The sequence below is a fragment of the Camelus bactrianus genome, chromosome 1 (assembly GCF_048773025.1).
Source record: "Camelus bactrianus isolate YW-2024 breed Bactrian camel chromosome 1, ASM4877302v1, whole genome shotgun sequence".
Lineage (NCBI taxonomy): Eukaryota > Metazoa > Chordata > Mammalia > Artiodactyla > Camelidae > Camelus > Camelus bactrianus.
In genome coordinates, this window is record NC_133539.1 from 56,001,553 (window position 1) to 56,022,344 (window position 20,792).

Here is a 20,792-nt window from a genome sequence, read left to right on the forward strand (position 1 = left end):
CCTTGAAAGTTGACACTTGACATGATTCTCAACTCAGGAAAAACAAACCTTTATTTCTGACCTTTTACTTGTGTTATCAAGGCCTTATATTATTCCTTAGCAAAAATTTATCGAATGAATGTCACTTAGAGCTCATTTTGATTTTTTTATATCGTATGATGTTAGTACCAGAAATTGAAGTCATCTTGAAATTTTCCCTGTTCACATATCTACCTGGTACCTTTCCTAATGGCTTTTGACTCTATTTTTTTAATTGACTGCAGATGTTTTCCTTCCTACAGGTCTTACTTCCAAGACCAATGGGAAAAGTACCTAAAACTCAGAGGGATTTGGGATGGCAAATCAGTCCCTACCTTCCCCAAGCCCTTTGATGTGAAGGAGAGGGATCAGTTCTACACCTCCGTGAGCTACTCTGGCTGGGGCGGCAGCAGTGGACATGATGCTCCCCTGATTGCCTATGATGCCATTCTGGCTGCAGGAGACTCCTGGAAGGAGCTTGCCCACCGAGCCTTTTTCCACGGTGGAGACAGTGATTCTACAGCTGCCATTGCTGGCTGCTGGTGGGGAGTGATGTATGGTTTTAAAGGAGTGAGTCCTTCCAATTATGAGAAGCTAGAATACAGAAACCGGCTGGAAGAGACAGCTAGGGCTTTGTATTCTCTTAGGTCAAAGGAAGATACTGTAATTACCCTTTAGGGAGAAGTGACATTCATTTCTGGTGGTTTCTCCTCTTGTGTAGTCCCTTTTCTGTTCAGTTTCATTTTTTTCAAAGTCAAGAGTCTTAACCTTGTACTCAGGGAATTTTGAGATGATAGTCCCTTGGGCACCTGAAGCTCAGTCTTTCCAAACTTATCCTGTCCTCCTTACCCTGCCCCAGATCTATCCCTCTTATCCCGAGGAGTCTTTTTTTTTTTTTTTTTTGTAAGCACTTGTCACCACCGGAAATTATATTTTTTACTTGTTTGCTTACTTGATGATTTTCGGTGTCTGCAGTAAGCTCATTGAAGTCAGGGACTTGATGGGCCTTGCTCATGGTTGGGCCTGTAGCACCCAGAACAGTCCTCGCACAGGCAGGCATTAAATGATTTTCGCTGGCTGTCTGGATGTGAGTGGTGGGGAGAGGTGGAGTGGGGCAGCCAGTGGTACAGTCTCAGCTAGGAGATGGACTTCCTCCCTGAGAAGCTGCTTCTGTTCTGGGCCATCCTGGGCAGGAAGCAGTAAAGAGTCTGTGGGTTGGAGAGCTGTCCCGTTGCCCCTTTCAGACAGTTGAGTCGCACTGCTGAGTAGAAACACACTCTCCTTAAAGAAACAGGGTTTCTCCTTTCACCCAGGCACTTGCAGGCTTCCTTATTCCAGATCAAGTTCTCTAGCTGTTCAGGAGAGGTGTCCCCATTATCAGCCTCTTTTTTTTTTTTTTTAAATAGAGGTACTAGGAAATGAACCCAGGACCTTGTGCATGCTAAATATGTACTCTACCACTGAGCTACGTCCACCCCACCTCCTGAAGAGTCTTTATCTCAGTTGATGGGGTCAGCATCTCCCAGATTAAAAATCTTGTAGCCTCATATCTGAGTCTTCATTTTTTTACCAGCTAATCTTTCACTAAGTTTTTTCTATTTGTTTCAGGTTAAGTTCCCAAAAGTGGACTCTGAGACAAGGACTTGAGTGCAAATAGTTTATTTGGGAGGTGATTCCAGGAAGCACTGTTAGGAGAATGGGGAAGTGAGACAGGGAAGGGAGGGGAGCCAGGAAAAAGTACATTAATGAGCAGGTTACCACTGTGGGCAGTTGGGACTTAGACCATCTGGGTCCTCTGCCCAAGGCATTCAAGAGTTGTCTCACCTGAGGGGCAAGCCAACCTGGGGTGTTTATCCACTGACTTCCATCTGACGTTGATTGAGGAACACTTCCAGGGATGCTGACTCCCTGGTGCTTCCTGGCCTTCCTCTTGTGGAATCCAAACATGAGTGTCTTCAGGTAGAGACTCAGATATGCTTGCAGTGGCAAGCTGTATGGTGCATGGGAACAGTGAGAAGTGTATGTGGGGTCCCAGTATCATCTGCTAGAAGGTTCTACCTCCTAAATATCCTTCAAACCTGTCACCTCTTTTACCTTGTTGCACCAAGTAGTTTTCAGCTGGATTTCTGCAATCCAGGCTATTCAGGTCGGGAGATGCTGCTCCTAGCTGCACCCCGTACTTTCCTGGGCATGGCATTTGACATGGGGTCTGTTTTGTTGTTGCCTGTTTGCTTGTCTTTATTCTCCTCCAGAGAGAACTTAGCATGGTGCCTGGGCACACAGGAGATACCTATTCAGTATATATTAAATGAATGTTGCTTATTAGCCTCCTGTCTGGTGCCTCTAATTCCAGTCCTACCTTCCTCATTGCCATCCAGAGTGATCTTTTCAAATACACAATGGTCATGCTGCACTTCTAAGCATGTTCCAATGACCACTCACCCCCTCTCTTCATTTCTTGGTGCTTTTCCCACTCTTTTTCCCCTGGTAAATTCTTACTCACCCTTCAAGCCCCACCTCAAGCAGCACCTCTTAGATGGCAGCCACTCTGACTGTTCAGGCCCTTTCTCACTACCCCGACAAGCCTTCTGTCCCCACACTGTCCTGGTGTGTGGTGATCGTGTGCCTTTTGGGTTGATCTCAAGCTGCTTGTGAGGGACTGTGTCTCATTCCTTTTGTGGCCTCCCTGTCTGGCCCATTAGCGACATTAAATAAATATTTACTTTGAAAGTTCATCAAGTTGTGTTGACGTGAATGCTTTTAACATGCAGCATGTGTTTCAGACACCCTGTACTTCCAGATTGCCAGGAGTGACCTGTGTTGGGCTATGAGACATGGAGGGCTTGATGCTTCAACCAGGCCTGTATGCTGAGTTAAATGAGACAAAGTTCTCAAGTATGTATCTGAAGCAGGACTCCAGCAAAGGCGTGGCATTTATCTTTCTTTCATACATAAAGGGAGAAGAAGATTCCAAAGCTTTTTTTCTGGCTCAGAAAACTCATATATACTTAAATACTTCACAAAACAAATGTGTTTTAAATGTTACAACTAGGACAATAGATTCTTCAGCAGGGCAGTCAGAATTGTATTCTTTTGGAGGTGGGGGTTTATCATTTATACAACATGGTAATAACATCTTAAATTCAGATGTACAAGATAACTCCTTTGTAGGAATATTTTGAGGACAGCTTTAGAATAATAGAAAACAGTATATACATTTTTACACAAGATTCTTGAGCAGAAGACTAACATGGAGACACCTGTGACTTTTTAATTTTCCATTTGATAAAAACTGACATTGTAATGCATAATTGCGTGTGCTTTTCTGCAGCTGTAGAAGAGGAAACATTTTCGCCTTGTCTTTCTGGGGTTTCTTTTATCAGTAGTCAGGAGAGCCTACAGTTTCAAGGCCGAACACTAGAAATCTATTAGCACTGACCAAACAGCAGAAGTGAGATGCCTAAACCTTACAATATAGAAAAGGGAAGAAGAGTATTTTAACAAGTAGAATCTGAGGCATGACTTGTTTTATCTCTGTAACTGGTTTGGTGAATGGTCTGAATTTAGTGAGAAGCAAACATGAAATTATTTTCTTTTCCTCCAGCTACTGCCTTCATACATACTCTGTGGAAGCTGCTTTTCCTGCCCCTTAGTGTCATCTTTACACAGTTTTTGGTCTTTGGAGGGGGCTGGTATTAAAAACTCAATCCAGTCCATCCCAGTGAAGTTTTAAAAATTTTAAGCTTTATCCAGGTATAAATGACATAGAAAATCGTAAGATATTTAAAGTGTACATTGTAGTGATTTGATACACGTATATATTGTGAAAGGTTTTCCTTCATCTAGTTAATTAACATATCCATCACTTCACATATTTATCTGTTTTTTTCGGTGAAAACGTTTATGTTCTATCTTAGCAAATTTCAGCTACACAATATATAGTGTTATCAACTATAGTCACTATTTTTACATTAGGTATTCAGACCTTATTCATCGTATAGCCAAAAGTTTGTACCCTTTTACCAACCTCTCCCTATTTCTGTCACCACTACCCCCACCCCCCAGCCCCTGGCAACTACTTTTCTACTCTATTTCTATTAGTTTGGCTTTGTTTTTTTAGATTCCACATATAAGTGGTATCTTGTAATACTTGTTTTTCTCTGTCTGGCTTATTTCACTTAGCATAATGTCCAAAGGTCCATATGTTACCACAAATGGCAGGATTTCCTTCTTTCTCATAGCTAAATAATACTCCATTGTATGTATGTACCAAATCTTTATCCATTCATCTGTTGACGGACACTTAGGTTGTTTCCCTGTCTTGGCTATTGTGAATAATACTGCAGTAAAGGAAAGAGAGGAGGAAGAAGAAAGCTGCTGTGTGTCAGGCAGTTCACCAGAGCCTGGGGCACAGCTACCTCTTTGGGGCACAGCTACCTCTTTGATACCCCGTTTTCATTTCCTTTGGGTATGTACCCAGAAGTGGGAATCCCAGTTCAGTTTAATCAATTCTAAGACTTTAATAACTTGCCCTCTTTCTTTCCCACTACAGTCAGTCCCAAGCCAAGGGGCTTAGAGGAGAAATGGGGACATGGATGCCTCTTTCATTCCTCCCCTCCCTCTTTTGGGGTTCCTTGTCCCTCTCCAGTGTTGCCCTGAGACCACCCTCTTCAGTAGAGCATTGGTGGGAAAGGCTCAAGCTGGTTGTCTTCTGAGGGCTCCACTCATCCTGAGGGAAACTCATCCTTCCTGGTCACATCCACCAGTGCAGTGCAGTGCAGGCTGTCCCACCTGCTGTTCTCTCTACATACCCCCCCATCCCTCTCACAGAGGACAGATCAGGCTGCTCAGCAGACAGCCAACTTGGAAGTAGATGCCACTGTCACCTTCACGTGGTCACCGTCAGTCTGAGCTGGTAGTTCCCCCTCTTTTGGCTTGTTGTGAGGGTGAGGTAGAGCACCACCTTTCCTCCCCTTTCAGGGAGGGAAGGAAAACTCCTACAGAATATGATTCTCATGATTTTTCCTTCAAAGTGCTGATTTTCAGCTGGGGGAGGTGGGGAAGGGAAGTCGGCCTCCTAGTAAGCCCTACTGGAATTTGTCTTTCCATGTCCTTCCAGTCTCCTTAGGGCGTGGTGGTGGGGGTGCATGTTGGGGGGAGGGGGTGATGGGAGGTAGGAGGGTGGAGTCTTAGCGGTTTTTGTTTTCCAGTGTGAAACTTCAGTCACCATCGGAGACAACAGAGAATGTCTCTTTAAAGATCCTATTATGTTTACTTTGCAAATTCTCACTCTTCATCATAGTCACACTTCAGACTTTTTTTCTCAGAACTCAAAACCTCCGCTCCACTTTACTCTCAGTTGGCAACCTTGCTTCCTACTTCTCTGAGGAAATACAAGCAGTCAGAAGAGAACACCTGCCACACCCATCCACCCTTTCCCACACCCGCATTTGAGCTCCTGGACTGTGTGCTTTCCCTCCCGCTGTGACTCTGAGTGCTGGGCTATGTGCATATGTGAGAGATGGGGAGAAGGAGGGAGGATGAGATTGAACAGAGAAAAGAGATAACAAACTTAATGATATACATAATGTTAGAGTAAATTTGAAAGATGACCTGAATGACAGTATGAGTTTGTCATGCTAATCAAGTTAACATACGTGTACTGAAAAACAGAATAGGTCATGAGTAACATTACAGGGATTAATGATATCCTTTGACATGCTAGATGACTACTACATTTGCTTTCTTTGTTACCTCTGATTGCTAGACGTTCTCTAGAAATCTTGGCAGTATACACCTTTTAAGATCTGTAAAATTAGCATTGGCCTCATCTGCCCTTCTCCAAGTTTCTCCAGCTACCACATTCTCCATTTACTCTTCTGCCTCTCCAGGGCAAGTAAATGTGCGTCTTTTTAAAACAGCCAGAGCTGCTAGGGGTGTGAGGGAGGGAATGGAGACTGATGATTTCACAGTCAACCATCCCAGTGGATCAGCTCCCCAGGGAATAAAGTTTGGTTAAGTATCCAGGGGTCATCCAGACAGGGCAGAAGGGGCAGCCTTGCCATCATTTTCTCATGTTTGGGGTTTGGGGTTTGGGAAGAGTGACAGCTAAGGAGTTAGTGAGACTCTCTCCACTTGGGGAAGGAAAGAGAGGAGGAGGAAGAAAGTTGCTGTGTGTCAGGCAGTTCACCAGAGCCCATTAACAGATGAAGAAATTGGGCTCAGAGAAGCTGCCATGTGTCCAAAGTCACGTGGCTGGGATGAGATGGAGCTGGGGTTTAAACCCAGGTCTGCTTGTCTCCAATCCTACCACACTCTAATTGTTAGCTATAATTAGAAAATGTTTCCTTAGACAAAGCCAGAATGAAACCCAGGAGTGGGATGATGCAGCAGCCTATGTCTTACCCACAACGGGGAAGGTGACGTCAAGAGGAAAGCTAGTTGTGGGTTTGAGATCCATGTTGGGGGCAGGGGTAAGGAGCAGGCAGAGCTGAGTCCAGCTAAAACTGTGAAATAGGCAAATGGGTCACTTTCAATCCATTTCTTCCACTACTTGGAAGACAGAACACAGGGGGACTCCTCTCCCTTCAACCTTCTCATGGAACCGACCTGCAGTACTGTACACCCAGTGCCGAGCTCTCAAGGTTCAGAAGTCACTTTACTTTGTAGTTAGGAGATCTCAGGAAGCAAACACTAAACCGTAGAATTTAGTACCAAACTGTCATTTAAAAGCTGCAGTTTTCAGTCTTTCCCAACATTTAGAGGCTTGGAGACACCTCTGGTACATTTGTCCTAACAAATTTAAAGCAAGGCTTTAACTAATTCTTCCTGGCAAAACAGTCAGAACACAGCTTTAAAATGAAAGCAGAATTAGGCCGTTTGGAACACAAAGGGCATGAAGTACTCTCTCTCCATAAGAGGTGAGATTGTCTTGTGCTCGTGCATTATGGTTTGTCCTGAGAAGGGGTGTGTGTATGTGTGCGTGTCTGTCTGTGCCTGTGCACGCACGTGTGCTCATGTGTGGTACATACAGAACATCAGGAGTGGAGGCTCCATAATTGGAAAGGAACCTGGCAAAATTGGACTTCCTGAAAACTGAGTAGGGTAAGGTCTTGAGCCATTTTAGGTTGTGCGCTAAAATTTTGTGAAAAGTTCTAATGGGCTTCTATGCAACCTTAAAAAAAGAATACGGCAGTTGCAAAGAATTTTGTTTAGTGTGAAAAGCAAGGTGCAGCGGGTTTGTGTAGTGGTCAGCAAATATGTAAAACGTTTGAAAAGGATGGCATAGAGTATCTCCAGAAGTACATGCAAGGAAATGTTAGCAATGACTGCCTTCTGCTAGATCTGGGGGGCTGGGAGGAGGGGGTGGAGATTTATTTTTCACCACGTGCTTTTGTACTTCTTGATTTTAAAAAACCCATTTACACGTAGAATTATTAAAGACGACACTTTAAAAAATTAATGTGACCTCATTTTATAGTCATAAACTGGTGAGGCCCATAATTATAATTTCCTAAGATTAGTTTATATTAGTTATTATGTTAGTTTATATCCTCCCCATCCCTAACTGAAGGCAGTGATTCTAAATACGCACGCACGCACGCACGCACATACATAAAAGCTTATTCACTTATGGAACTGTCAGCTTAGAGATCCTGAGGGAAGGGGAGGAGGCTGGGAATCTGAGCTGGGAACAAGCAGGCAGGGGACGCTGAAAGGGATTCTGTGGATTCTAGGGGTTGTAACCTATAGCCATCCTCTCCCCTGTCTTCCCCTCCACTCCCTTCTCTTCCTCTCTTTCTTTCAAAACAAGTATTTAACGAGCCCATATTATATGCCAGGCACTGTTCTAGGCAGCAAGCACACAGCAGGAACCCTGAACAGTGAGCCCCGGACACTGCACACAGTGTCCTCGGTCTGTTGCGTGCCTCCCTGTGTTCCCGGACCCTAGGCAAGCAAAGCCTCCAACTCCACTTTACAATGGGGGCCTAGATGCTGTCTCAGTACCAGGCCCCTTCCCACTGTCCTCTCTAAGTGAGCACGCCCTGCCAGATGCACAGTGCCTTCCCTTAGCAAGTATTGAGTACTGGCCGTGTGGTAGGCACTGTGCTAGGCTCTGGGGATACCTCACTGAACAGAAGAGACTAGAATTTTGCCCTCCTGAGGCTGACATTCTCTTGGGGAAGATGGACCACATACACTAATTATAAACTGATGTTCCCGCAGTATCTCCTGGTAGAAAGTTCTCGGTCTAAAACATGTCACCTCATTTTCCAGGAGGACCCCACTTTCCTGGCCCCCTGAAGCAGTGCTCCCCAGGCCACTGGCTTCTGTGAGCTTTACTTTCCTCCATGATAAATGGAGCCAGCTATGTGTACCGTCACCTGTGGACCCACTGGAATGCAGAGTCCTGGGCCCAACCCCAAACATTCTCATTCGGTGTGTCTGGGTTGGGCCCAGCAGTCTGCCTGAGGTTCCCTCAGTGATACTAAGGCAGGATTCTGCCCAGGACCATTCCAACCGCATGTGGAGAGCACTGTACTAAATGATGAATGTGATAGGGAAGGTGCTCTAAATGCCAGCTGTGTTGCTGCACAGGGAACGGTGTGCTGGAATAACTGGAATGACTAGCCCGGCTGTGGCGAGGTGGTCAGGAGAAATGCGGTCCTCTGTCTCCCGCTGTGGGGAACCTTATTGATTGATGGTCCCAGCTGCTGCCTTTCCGGATCTACCCTCGTCTTTATGCTGAGTCTGACCCTAGCTAGTGATGGAGCAACATAAGGCTGCTAATACAGCTCATTGTCATAGAACACCGGGCTGCTTTAATAGGAGACTTGTGCTTGAGGCTTCCCCTGTCCCCTTGGCAGGACATTCTAGGAACTGTGGGGCATTCCAAGACTTTCCTTCTCCCTGTCCTTCACAGATGTCAGCCCTGATCACGGTCTAAAGGCTCTCCTTGCCATCTTCAGCTCCCCTTACTCTTCACAGGTGTTATCCCCAATAAATCTCTTGCACACCTAGTCCCATCCTGGCATCTTTTCTCTGAGGACCTGGACTTCTACACCTGGCTTGGTCTATGACCTCAGAACAGCCTCCAGTAGTGCCCTGTATACTGCCACTCTTCTTCTTGGTGGCAGCAGCGCCTGAGCAGTGGGATCTGTGCATGATAGTTTTATCCTTGTCTTGAGCAGGCCTGGCACAGTTTGTTCCAGTGGTTGGTGCAGCCTGTTGGTGCAGCCTGTTGGTGCAGTAGTTCAGAGTGTGGCCTCTGGGCTAGCTTGTCCTGCTTCAAATCCCAGCTCTGCATGAGCTCGTGCAAGGTACTTAACCCCTCTATGCCCTGAAGCTACATGTAGACAGTACTCACCTCACAGAGCTACTATCCAGAAAGTTCCGTACTGCCCTGCTGGTGGGTTCTCTGCCTCCCAGCAATGTGCTACACTTTAAGGAGTGCTGGGCAAGTACCCTACCTTCCCCTTCCCCCAGACTAGTGCTTTGTGGTTTCTGCCACTACCCTGAGTGGAGAGGCCTCACAGTACACTGGAAACACCCTGGTTCCAAGCCAGCTCTGCCACTTCCATCAGCAGGGTCTCCGTGGGTCATTTTCATTCTTTACTTCTTGGTTTCTTTATGTGAATTCAACAGGTTGAACGTCTCTTCTTAGAGGTTGGACTTTACTTCTAGTCCCAAGATTCTATAAAGGGATAGTACTCTCTATCAGAGACCAACTTCATCTTCTTCCGTTCTTTCTGTTAAATGTACACTAACCATGTATTGTTGGCTCATCTCTGTACTGGGCACTGGGGATGCAAAAATGAAAAAAAGTTTTTGCCCTCAAGCTGCTCAGAGCCCTCCTAGGGGAACAAACATGTCCACAGATGATTCCGGTACAGTGAGGGTTTTGTGATCCTCTAGAGATGAAAGACTTCTGCCTTGGCTTTTACTAACGTTTTATGATGGGAAGTGGGAGAGGTGCAGGAAACCGTTTCCTGATGATGTTTGGCTCAGAGAGGAAGGACAGTGTGTTTTCATGTCCCCTGCTCTAAGAAAAAAAAGAAAAGTATATTTATTTTCATTGAGAAGAAGAAACAGAAAAACTGTGGAAGTTAAACAAATAGGGAGAGTTTGCTTTTCTTTTACAGGTCATGGGGCCAGTTAATGGTTAGTGAGACCCAAGCGGGGCATTTGGTGTTCAAAACTCTGGGAGGCTGGGTTATGTGATCGATCTCTTCGGCATTAGGGGTCAACTTCACACCAGCTCTGAGACTTCCAGCTCGGCGATGCCCCCAGGCCTCTGGGAGAGATGCTTCTGGTCGTGGGGGCTCCTGTGGCTCAGTGTTGAAAGTACAGGTAGGTCGGGGGCTCCAGCCTTGGGTGGGACTTCTTTCAGTCAATAATTCTATTTTTCAAGCCATCTATTTATGCAGTGCTAACCTTTGGAAGGTCCCCTAAAAGCCCTCTCCTGAGATGAATTTAAAAGAGGGAGGGAAAAACCTACAATCATACTGGGAATGATAGCACTTTCTCAAGTCACAAACATTGAACTTCCTCTAGTTGTTTTACTCATTTTCTAAAATCTGCATTACTCCTTTTCACCTTGCACAAGCCAGGAAGAGTATAAGAAAATAAAATTTGATTAATTCCAAAAAGTGATTCATTTTCACCTTATCCACTGTTCTAAGATGTATTTAATTTAAAAATTTAAACTTTCCAAACTAACAACAATTTTTGTCGTTGAGATTGTTAGAGGTCCTTTCTAATCTTGCCAACCCAATTCGATTTCAGGTTTGTCGTCCCTCCTGGCAGGACTATGATAACTAGTCCTGTTAACCACAGATGACCGATGACCTTTAGCACAGATTCCCTCAGATGCCATTTGCATTGTACCTTTCCCCGTGAAAATCCCACCCAGTGCTCCCCCTTGCTTAATATAGCAAGTCTAAACCTTCCTGTGGTAGAGAATCTCAGAGAGTGAAGGTCCCCTCCTCCTCCCAGCAGTGGCATCACCCTCGGAAAGCTCCCTTCCCTCTGTCCCCAACAGCAGACTGCTTTTCTGTCACCTCCATGAGACATTTAATTCTCATTCCTCAGCTTTAGAATGTTTCATTCCTTCTGCCTGGAGCTGCTCACACTGCCTTTTTGTTGATTTCTGCTCTTCACATCTTCCAAGAGGGCTTACATTTTTGTACCTCCTTTGTAACACTTTAGGCCTTTACTCAGCACCCCTTCCCTGTTCCAAAGTTCAGCTTGCATAGTGTATTCACTATGTGCATCAATGGGTGGCGTTGATAAGGTGCTCCTTAGCTTCATGTGTGCTTTCTCCTAACTCAGTCATTTAGTGTGTGTGTGTGTGTGTGTGTGTGTGTGTGTGTGTGTGTGTGTGTGTTTGTGTTTGTAAAATGACCATATATCTTATTTTATGAAATGGCTGTTTATACACTGTATACTAGATCTAAAAGGATTTGTCTCTTATACATTTTGATAGATGTGAGAAAAATTGTCCTGCAAGGAAGTTATCACTGTTTATTAGTATGTGAGCATAGCTGTTTCCCCACCTCTCCACTGACACTTTGTATTATCAAATGGTTTTCATATTGTCAGTCACATAGGGAAAGTAGCATTAAGTTGTTGTCTTTTTTTTTTTAACATTTTTTATTGATTTATAATCATTTTACTATGTTGTGTCAAATTCCAGTGTAGAGCACAATTTTTCAGTTATACATGAACATATATATTCATTGTCACATTTTTTTCTCTGTGAGCTACCATAAGATCTTGTGTATATTTCCCTGTGCTATACAGTATAATCTTGTTTATCTATTCTACAATTTTAAAATTCCGTCTATCCCTTCCCACCCTCCACCCCCTTGGCAACCACAAGTTTGTATTCTATGTCTATGAGTCTATTTCTGTTTTGTATTTATGCTTTGTTTTTTTGTTTTTGTTTTTTAGATTCCACATATGAGTGATCTCATATGGTATTTTTCTTTCTCTTAAGTTGTTGTCTTAATTCTTATTTCTTACTGCAATTTGTGCTTCTGGTGTCTTGTTTAAGCAATCTTTCTATAAAGATAATCTTTCATGTTTTCTTCTAAATTCTGTGGGTTTAGACAAAGATCACCAGGGACAAATCCTTCAGTCATGTTGAATTTTATTTGCCAACATTTATTTTTATTTTTGTATATATTTATAGTTATTATCTTGCATATTTGTTCATAAAGAAAATTTATCTATAATTTTCTTGCATTGCACTTTCCTGGTCTTGGTACTAAGATGAGTATAACCTCATAAGTTTCTATTCTATGAAACAGTTTTATATAAGATAAAGGTTATCTGTAATTTGTAAGTTTGGTGGAGTTCTCACATAAAACTATCTGGCCTTAGTGTATTTTATGGCCAGAGAAGACTCTTGATTCCCAGTTTAATTTCTTGATGCTGGTAGGTTTATTTGGATTTTATATTTCTTCTTGAGTCAGTTTCAGGAAATTATATTTTTCTAGAAAATTATCCATTGCTTTTAAGTTTTCCAATGCATTTGTCTGGGAATCTTTAAGAATATCTTTTATACTTAATAGTGTCATCTGCCTAGTATAGATTTATTTTTTTTTATCTTGCTCATTACCCTGAGTATAACTTTTGATTAGAGAATTTATATCTTCTTTTAGTTATGAAAAATTCTTAACAATTACCTTTTCAAAATATTGCTTCTCCCATTTTCTTCCTTTAGAGAACAGCTACTAAATGAATGTTGGAGCCTCTCCATCAATTGTCAATCAAAAACTTTTATTTCTCTACTAGACATTATACTACTTATTCCATCTTTATTGCAGTGACTATCTTTTTCATTTCAAAAATTTTAATTAACTTTTTACCATATATCTTGTCATTTATACCTGTTTTGATTTTATAATTTCTTATACTCTGTCTTTATTTTTATCCTTGTACATTCTCAGCATCCTTATTTTAAACTATGTCAAAGATTTTTTAAATTTTATTTCGCCTGAAATGAATTCATGATCCACTTATTGGCTTTCTTGACTATCTTTGTAAACATTGATTTCTTTATGTATTTAAGCATTTTGTTTGCAAGCTTTTTTGAAAATAAACTTGTTCCTGAAGTACAAAATATATACAGAAAAGCACACAGATTATTAATACATAGATAGATGAATTTTCAGAATGAATTCACCTGTGTAATCATCTTCCAGAGCAAGAAATAAAACATTACCAGGTTCTTAAAACCCACTCACTATATGCCATCTTAATCACTACCACCCCAAAGATAACGTATTATCTTGACTTCTAACACAATAGATTAGTTTTTTTAATTTTCAAAGAAAAATTTGCTTTTGGTCTCTCCCTTGTCTCTCTGTCTCCCCACCTGAGCCTCCATCTTTACCCTCTCTCCTCCAGCCAGGTGGGTTGCCTCAGCTCCTGTGAGTGAGCCTTGTCTTTCCATCCTGTCTCCTTAAATAAGGTTATAGCCTCAGTAAAAAGTCAGTAGCGTTTTTGTTTGTAGCTTCCTTTCCTGAGTTGGGGAGCCCTTCTCCACCACTGGCTACCACAGGTGGGCCTGGTGCTGGTCTTCCATACCTGATGTGGGGTGCTCTTAGACCCCTCTGACCTCACAGAGCTGAATTCTTACAGCCACTGCCTTCTCCCAGACCTGGAACCCAGCACCATTTTGCAGTTCCATTCTTATTCTTATTTATGGAGATATTATTTTTATATTTGAGATGGTCTGTGTCTTTTTCTCTCTCTCTTTTGGGTATTCATCTGTCATTACTCTTTGGCTGAAGTGGTGGTTGGGAGGAAGGGGTATCTGAGCATGATTCACTGTACCATATTCCATAGTCTTGAATGGGATGGATAGTTTTATCCTATCATCTGTAAATATTGGCAATTTTTTTCTCCCCCTTTTTAAACATTATAACTTTTATCCTATTTTATTGTCTTGTTTTACTAGCTAGGACTAGAACGTCCAGTCCAGTATCGAATAGAAGCACTGATAGCAGACATTCTCATTTGTTCCCAGTTCTAGAGGACATGCTTCTAATATTTCACCAATAAGTATGATTCTTGCCATAGGCTTTTGGTAGACACCTTTCTTTCTTATGTTAAGGAGTGTTGGGTATTGAATTTTATTATTATTTTTTTCATCTATTGAGATGAGCATATGAGTTTCCCTTTAATTTGTTCATACGTGAAATGCATTAATACATTTTCTAATGTTAAATCATCTTTTTATTTCTTGGATTAAATTCTGCTTGGCCATGGTATGTTTTTGGTTCTTGTTATCTTTGAAAGATTGATATTTTATCTAGGGTTTTTATGTCTACGTGTAATAGTGAAACTGGCCTTTGCTTTTCCCTTCTCTTTCTTTCCTTGCCCAGTCTTGACATTCTGGTTATTTTCATAGAATGAGTTTGGATTCTTTCTCTCCTCTTCTATTCTCTGGAACAGTATGCGTAAGATAAGAATTGAAAGGTTGTTAGAACTTCTCTGTAAAACTGATAGAATTTTTCAATTAATAGGTTTAAAACTACTGTTTCATTTCCTTTACATTTGATTTTCTGTTCTTTTTTTTCCTTCTTTCTTGACTGAGTTTCAGTAAGCTTTTTTTTTTTTTTAGAAAATTATGCATTTTCTAGGAAAATATCTGTATTTTTAACTGTTGTGTGGGTATAAACATGCTCTTTTGCAGTTTAAAAATCTACTGTGTTTGTATCCCGTTTTTATTCTCTATATTGTTTATTTGTGACTTCTCTCTGTTTCTTACTCTATCTTATCAAAAGTACGTCTAGTTTTCTTAAAGTACATCTAGTTTATCGTTCTTTTCAAAGAACTACCTTTTGGTGTTTGTTATGTGTGGAAGATACTATTCTAGTCAGTAGAGTAAACAAAATGGATAAAAATCCCTTCCTTTGAAGTTATCTTCTAATGCAGGGAAATTAATAAACAATAAGTTTAATAATAAACTAATAAATAAAAAACTTGATTAGGTGATGATTGTTTTAAAAATAAGTAGATCAGGATAAGGAAGAATGAGAGGACAGAGGTGAGGGAAGCATAGGTGGGTTCCAATTTAAATAGGGTGGTTAGAGGAAAGAAGATGACATTTGACAAGCAAAGACTTGAAAGAAGCAAGGGAATTAGTCCTGTGGATGTCTGGGGAAGACGCTGCTGGCAGAAGGAGCAACCAGTGCACAGACCCTCAAGTGGGAACCTGTCCAGAGTGAGGAAGAGCTAGGAGGATAGTGGCTGGAACAGAGGAAACAATAGTCTGGACAGGCAAGGGCTCCCGGAGGGGAGGGCCTGAAACATTTAGGGCTTTCTTCCATTGTTAAGACTCTGGCTTTTATTCTGAGTGAAATGCCTTGGAGGCTATTGCATGGAGGTTTGGCATGATTTGACTTACTTTTCTGGCTACTGCGTTGCAAATAGACTGAAGGAGGCCAAGAATGAAGGCAGGAAAAGCATTGCAGGCTACGTAATAATTTTGAGAGTTGAAAATGGCTTGGACCAAGGTGGTAACAGTGTAGATGGTGAGAATAGTTTTAATTCTGAATATTTTGTTCTGGAGATTTACTCTCCAGTTGTATGGGGATGTGGGAGAAAGAGAAGAGTCAAAGATCTCCAGGAAGGTCAGCCTGAGCCACTGCAAGGCTGAGTTGCTAATGATACCGTTTATATTTCATTGTTTTTTTAAATTTCAACTGCTTCCTTTGTACTATTTTCCTATGTTTTATTTGAAGTTGCTGTATTGTTGGGTTTTTTTTTTAACTCTCTGAGTTACAAGGTTACCTAATCTGTGCCTTTTCTCTTGCCCCCTAATATTTGCATTTAAGGTTATTCAAATCCCCCTAGTGCTGTTTTAGCTACTTTACTCAAGTTTTGATATTGTATTGGTTCTATTGTCATTTACTTTTTAATACTCTAGTCTCTGTTATGATTATTTTTAACTCATTCGTTACTTAAAAGGGAATTTTTAAATCTTCAAGTATATTTTAAAATAATTTTTGTCATTGATTTCTAATTTTATTACATTTTATTTAGATAATGTTGTCTGGAATATACTGAGTCTGTGATGTCTGTGGGCCTTGCTTTGTGACATACTATGCTCATTTAAAAGGCCCCTTAATTCTCTGTCTGATGGATGCAGCCTTTCCTATATGACCAAAAAGCAGATAAATTCATGTATGTGATTCAAGTCTCATCTCAAGCAGAGTCTTTTCATCATTTCTTAAAAAAAAAACAAAAAACAAAAAAACAAAACTAAGATCAGGGCAGGCAAATGAGGTGATCAAATTAGGCGTCTTCCTCTCTTGTGTCCTGTGGGAGCTGAAGCTGCCACAGGCCAAGGAGCCTGAAGGTTGCACTGTCAGAGTGGACTTCGTCGCACAGGTGTCCAAGACCTGTCTGCTCAGAAAGGAGATGCAAGGGGACTTGGGGACCAGGTCTGGGGCTCAGATGTGGAGGTGAGGAAATCACTGTCAGCACTCTCCAAATGGGGTTCCCACAAACTGCTCACAGTATCACATCCCAGTATACCCCAGATCCACATGCTTGTTATACATGTGCCTCCCAGTTACCTCTGAAGGCAGATAACCATTCCAGAAACCTGAAATAGCTGTCTTCCTCGTGAAGAGGACTGCACAAATCAGTCTGCAGTCTCAACTTCTGTGATTCTGCACATGGCTTTGTTCCATGGCAGGAATGCGAGGTAGCTGTTAACGGCACCAGGACTGGAGCCCTGTGCTGTGGTCACTGTGTGCCCTGCTGCTCCTGCTGGTCTCTCTCTCTAAGATGAGCTGGCCGTCAGGTGCCCCTTCTTTATCACAGAAGTATTCGTGGAAATGGGCTGTTTGGTATTGAAGATGGGCCAGATTTTCAGCTCCCTGGAAGGCAGGAGTTTCATGTTACCTTTTTTGGTTCAGTATTGTAAAAAGCCCCTTGGTAACCTTGACCATAAAATGTCAAGGGATCTGTTGGAAGGTACTGTAGAGCATATAAAGCTCATTGAGGTTCTTTCTACCACCTGGCTGGGCAGCCACGTGCTGGGCACTGGAAGGCTCTGGACTGCTCATAAGGACAAGTGATGAGGCTGGAATGGGGAGCTTGAAATCCTTGGGAATGGGATGTTCAGACCAGAGTGAACCTAGCCCCCAGGGCAACTGCTCATTTCACTGCCCAGGGTTCTTTTCAGAAAACTGTATTATTTAGCTAGAGCTGCTATAACGAAGTGCCAGCGACTGGGTGGTTTAAACAACAGAAGTTTGCCATCTCACAGTTCTGGAGGCTAGAAGTCTGAGATTAAGGTGACAGTAAGGTTTGTTCCTTCTGAGGGCTGTGAGGGAAGGAGCCATTCCAGGCCTCTCTCTTTGGCTTGGAGATGGCTGTCTACTCCACGTGGCTGCACATCATCTTTCCTCTCTTGCTGTGACCAAATGTCCTCTTCTTGTAAGAACACCAGTCATAGTGGATAAGGGTCTACCCTAATGGCTTCATTTTAATGTAATTAACTCTGTAAAGACCCTGTCTCCAAATATAGTCACATTCTGAGTTATTGGGGGTTAGGACTTCAACACATGAATTTACAGGGGGACCTCAATTTAGCCCATAATAATATTAATTTAACCATGGCCTTAAATCTTCTCAGTTGAGCAATATTCATATTCTGCTCTGGTATTTTATCTTTAGACATGAAAAATATTCACAAATTTTGGTTACAGAAGTGATGCCTTTGATAAATGAGCTGATTATTATACTAGCTAATTTATAATGAATGCCTGTAAGCCCCGGTTTCTTTCTTTCTTCCTTTTAAGAACAGGCTTCACCTTGGATATTTCTTGGTTTTTTATTTTTTTGTTTGTTTCTTTTCTCTTCTAGGAGATGTACCTCCTACCCCACAGACAAAGTGTACTGACTTCCAGAATGCAAATCTCCTCCGAGGCACCAGTCTCAGAGTCCAGTTTCTCCTCTTCACCACTTCAGATCCTAGCTGTGGGCAGCTAGTGGAAGAAAGTAGTGACATCCAAAACACTGGGTTCAATGCCACTCTAGAAACCAAGCTAGTTATCCATGGATTCAGGTGGGAGCCAGCCAACCAATAGAAGCACCTCAGCTGAGAACTAGAAAATGACCACAATGCCATAGGAAGTTAGTGGGGAACAAGAGGAGAAATGGATTTATTGCCTGTCACTCACCCTATCACTCACCTCCTGCTGACTTTGAAAATGTCTCTGGATAAACATGATCAGACGTTGGGTTGTTCTTTCTCGTTAGTCATATATGTTACTCCTCTGCTCAGTCTCATCTACACACTCTCAAACAGTAAATATGTGTGACCCTGGACAAGTCACTCCAGCACACAGAGCCTTGGTTTCCATATCTGAGTAAAAGGGATATTGTAGAGATGGTCTCAGTGATCCTTTCCTCCCTGAAGCGGGGACTACATGATTCATCTCAACCAATGAGGTCACAGGTTTTGTGCAATCGCTCAGGGTAACATCGTGGTGTTTTTATCCAGGGTTTTATTTCCTCTTCTTCACTTCTTCCTGGGTTTCATGACCTAAGAAACTTCCACTTATGAGTACTGTTTCCATCATTGCCAGAGGTTAGCATTTCTCAGGCGCTATATACTTTTCTTCAACTTCTTTGATGCCCTACAGTCCAAATTTTGTTGTAATATATTGTCTCCTGAGTCTCAATTCAGTCACCATCCTTCCTTCCATCATATTCTCTCTCCAAAGCCCACTGACAAAGCCAGAAACAGAGAAAGGTTGCTGGGAGGAAACAGGGAGAACATGGGGTGACACAGTGGTACTCTAGAGTAGCTGGAGCTGGGAGCACTCGGTGAAGATGTGGGCAGTGAGGCACTGCACAAAGGATCATGGTTTTCTCATCTTTGGGTTCTCTCTGCCTCTCAAATCCCTGACTCCAGGGACCCAGCCACATCTTTCCTTAGGCATCCCTTCTCACTCTTGTGCCAAAATCTCTCCTCTAGCAAATTGTGTATTCGGGCACTATTTGAGACTGAGTGTGTACTCTCAACCCAGAGAGAGCAAGTGGAGCTGGAGAGCCCAGCAGCCTCGTCCCACTGTCTGCTCCCAGATGCTCCCAAAGTCACGTTCCATGGCACACACCCCATCTGGGCACCTCTGTCCCATGAGCATGCTCTCTGGGCTTTTGAGAAGACTTCTTTCCCATTCCCAATCTCTTGGGGAGGCTTTCTGAATATGTCTTATTTTTCTTTATTTCTCACAAAGCACTTAGCATACTGCCTGACCCACTTGTTGAATGAATGAAAGGATGAATGAATAAACAAGTGAATGAAAACATCCTCAAGGAAAGTGCCTATATTATGGAATGATAATTAAGATTGTAAATCTTAACTCTAAGGTACAAAGCTACCTTTTCTATTCCATGAGTAGCACAAGCAGGGTTGGTACATATGGTCTGTGTGGTTTATGCATTGCATGGAGGTACCTGACTGAGGGCTGGTGGGGCTGAACTTTTATCTGAGCTCTGAGGCCTGAACCAAGGCTGCATCCACCTGGAAAAAAGGCATCCTTTTATAATTTACTCATAGGCTGCATGTGTGCAAGTAGGAGCTCTGGTAACTTTGCGATTATGTCTTCCTTATGCTCAAAGTGCTATAGGATTTAGTGCCCATAACCTGCCCCCCCACTGCCCCCTGCCACTTGTGACATTTTTTCCTGTTTATAGAAATGTCATTGTAATTTCCACAATAACGGATATAGGCTAGGCAGGTAATTTTCCTATCCTTTCTTGGCCCCACATTAGGGCTTTAGGAACAAAGCCTTCCTGGATTGATAAATTCATCGGCGCCCTTCTGCAGGCCACAGATGCTAATGTGGTCGCCGTGGACTGGGTCTATGGCTCTACAGGTGTCTACTTCTCAGCCGTGGAAAATGTGGTTAAGCTGGGACTCGAGATCTCTCGTTTCCTCAGTAAACTCCTGGTAGGTGTAGAAGAGCTTAGGGTGAGTTCTGGCTGCCTATGGGGAAGAGGGGTCAAAAAGAAAGAAATGACACATGAGGAGGAGTTTTAGGATGGAAGCAGAGCTACCTCATAGCTTGTGGGTCTTTGGTTCAAATCTCAACTAGTTGCTCAAGAGAGAGTGGTGGTGGTCCTCACTCACACACTTTGGGTACCAAGGGGAAAGTGAGTGGGTTGTCAAGGTAGGAAGCCCAAGGAGAGGGCAAGTGGATGAGGATTCTGTACTTTTTTCCCAAAACATGTGTGGCTGGTGTGTCGTGCCCAGGACTCTGTGCTTCTGGTGCCTCAGGAAAAAATGTTACCCTTATAAGGCTAGGAGCTGCTGTGGTCCAAATGCAACTCACTGTAAATGCCCATTCTAGGCTCTGGGTGTGTCACAGTCCTCAGTCCACATCATTGGTGTCAGCCTGGGGGCCCACGTTGCGGGCATGGTGGGACATTTCTACAAAGGCCAACTGGGACGGATCACAGGTAATGTTCTTACCTGCTCATCCTCTCGGGTTTGGAGGTAGAGAATGCCCTGGAAGAGCCTTTGCTGAGGCAGGCAGAGGGAGGTGTTGGGCCTCTGTTCTTGTAACTGAGTCATCTGTCATCACTGAAATTTATTTATTGTAGCTCTTTTGGATAAAATGTACTGTTATCATTGCATAATCTCTAATGTCAGTGTTAAAGGCCATGTACTTCTGAGCATTAGTTTCTACAATTATAAAATGGGTTGTAACAGCTCATAACTCCTTGGTCCACTATAGAAA

General features: G+C 42.7%; 1 protein-coding gene across 8 annotated transcripts in view; it reads left to right on the forward strand.

The window, feature by feature from the left end:
- Positions 1-20,792, forward strand: part of LOC105081593 (ADP-ribosylhydrolase ARH1) — a 40,151-nt gene that overhangs the window by 5,069 nt on the left and 14,290 nt on the right. For 6 of the 8 annotated variants that reach the window (XM_045507215.2, XM_074364095.1, XM_074364105.1 and 3 more), the window contains exons 4-7: positions 10,259-10,368; positions 17,908-18,109; positions 19,825-20,002; positions 20,403-20,511. In XM_045507215.2, coding sequence (XP_045363171.2) covers positions 10,259-10,368; positions 17,908-18,109; positions 19,825-20,002; positions 20,403-20,511 — 599 coding nt within the window. Of the gene's footprint in view, positions 1-281; positions 2,754-6,150; positions 10,180-10,258; positions 10,369-17,907; positions 18,110-19,824; positions 20,003-20,402; positions 20,512-20,792 lie in introns of those variants that run through there. The other 2 variants (XM_045507213.2, XM_010970853.3) reach the window with 2 other exon arrangements.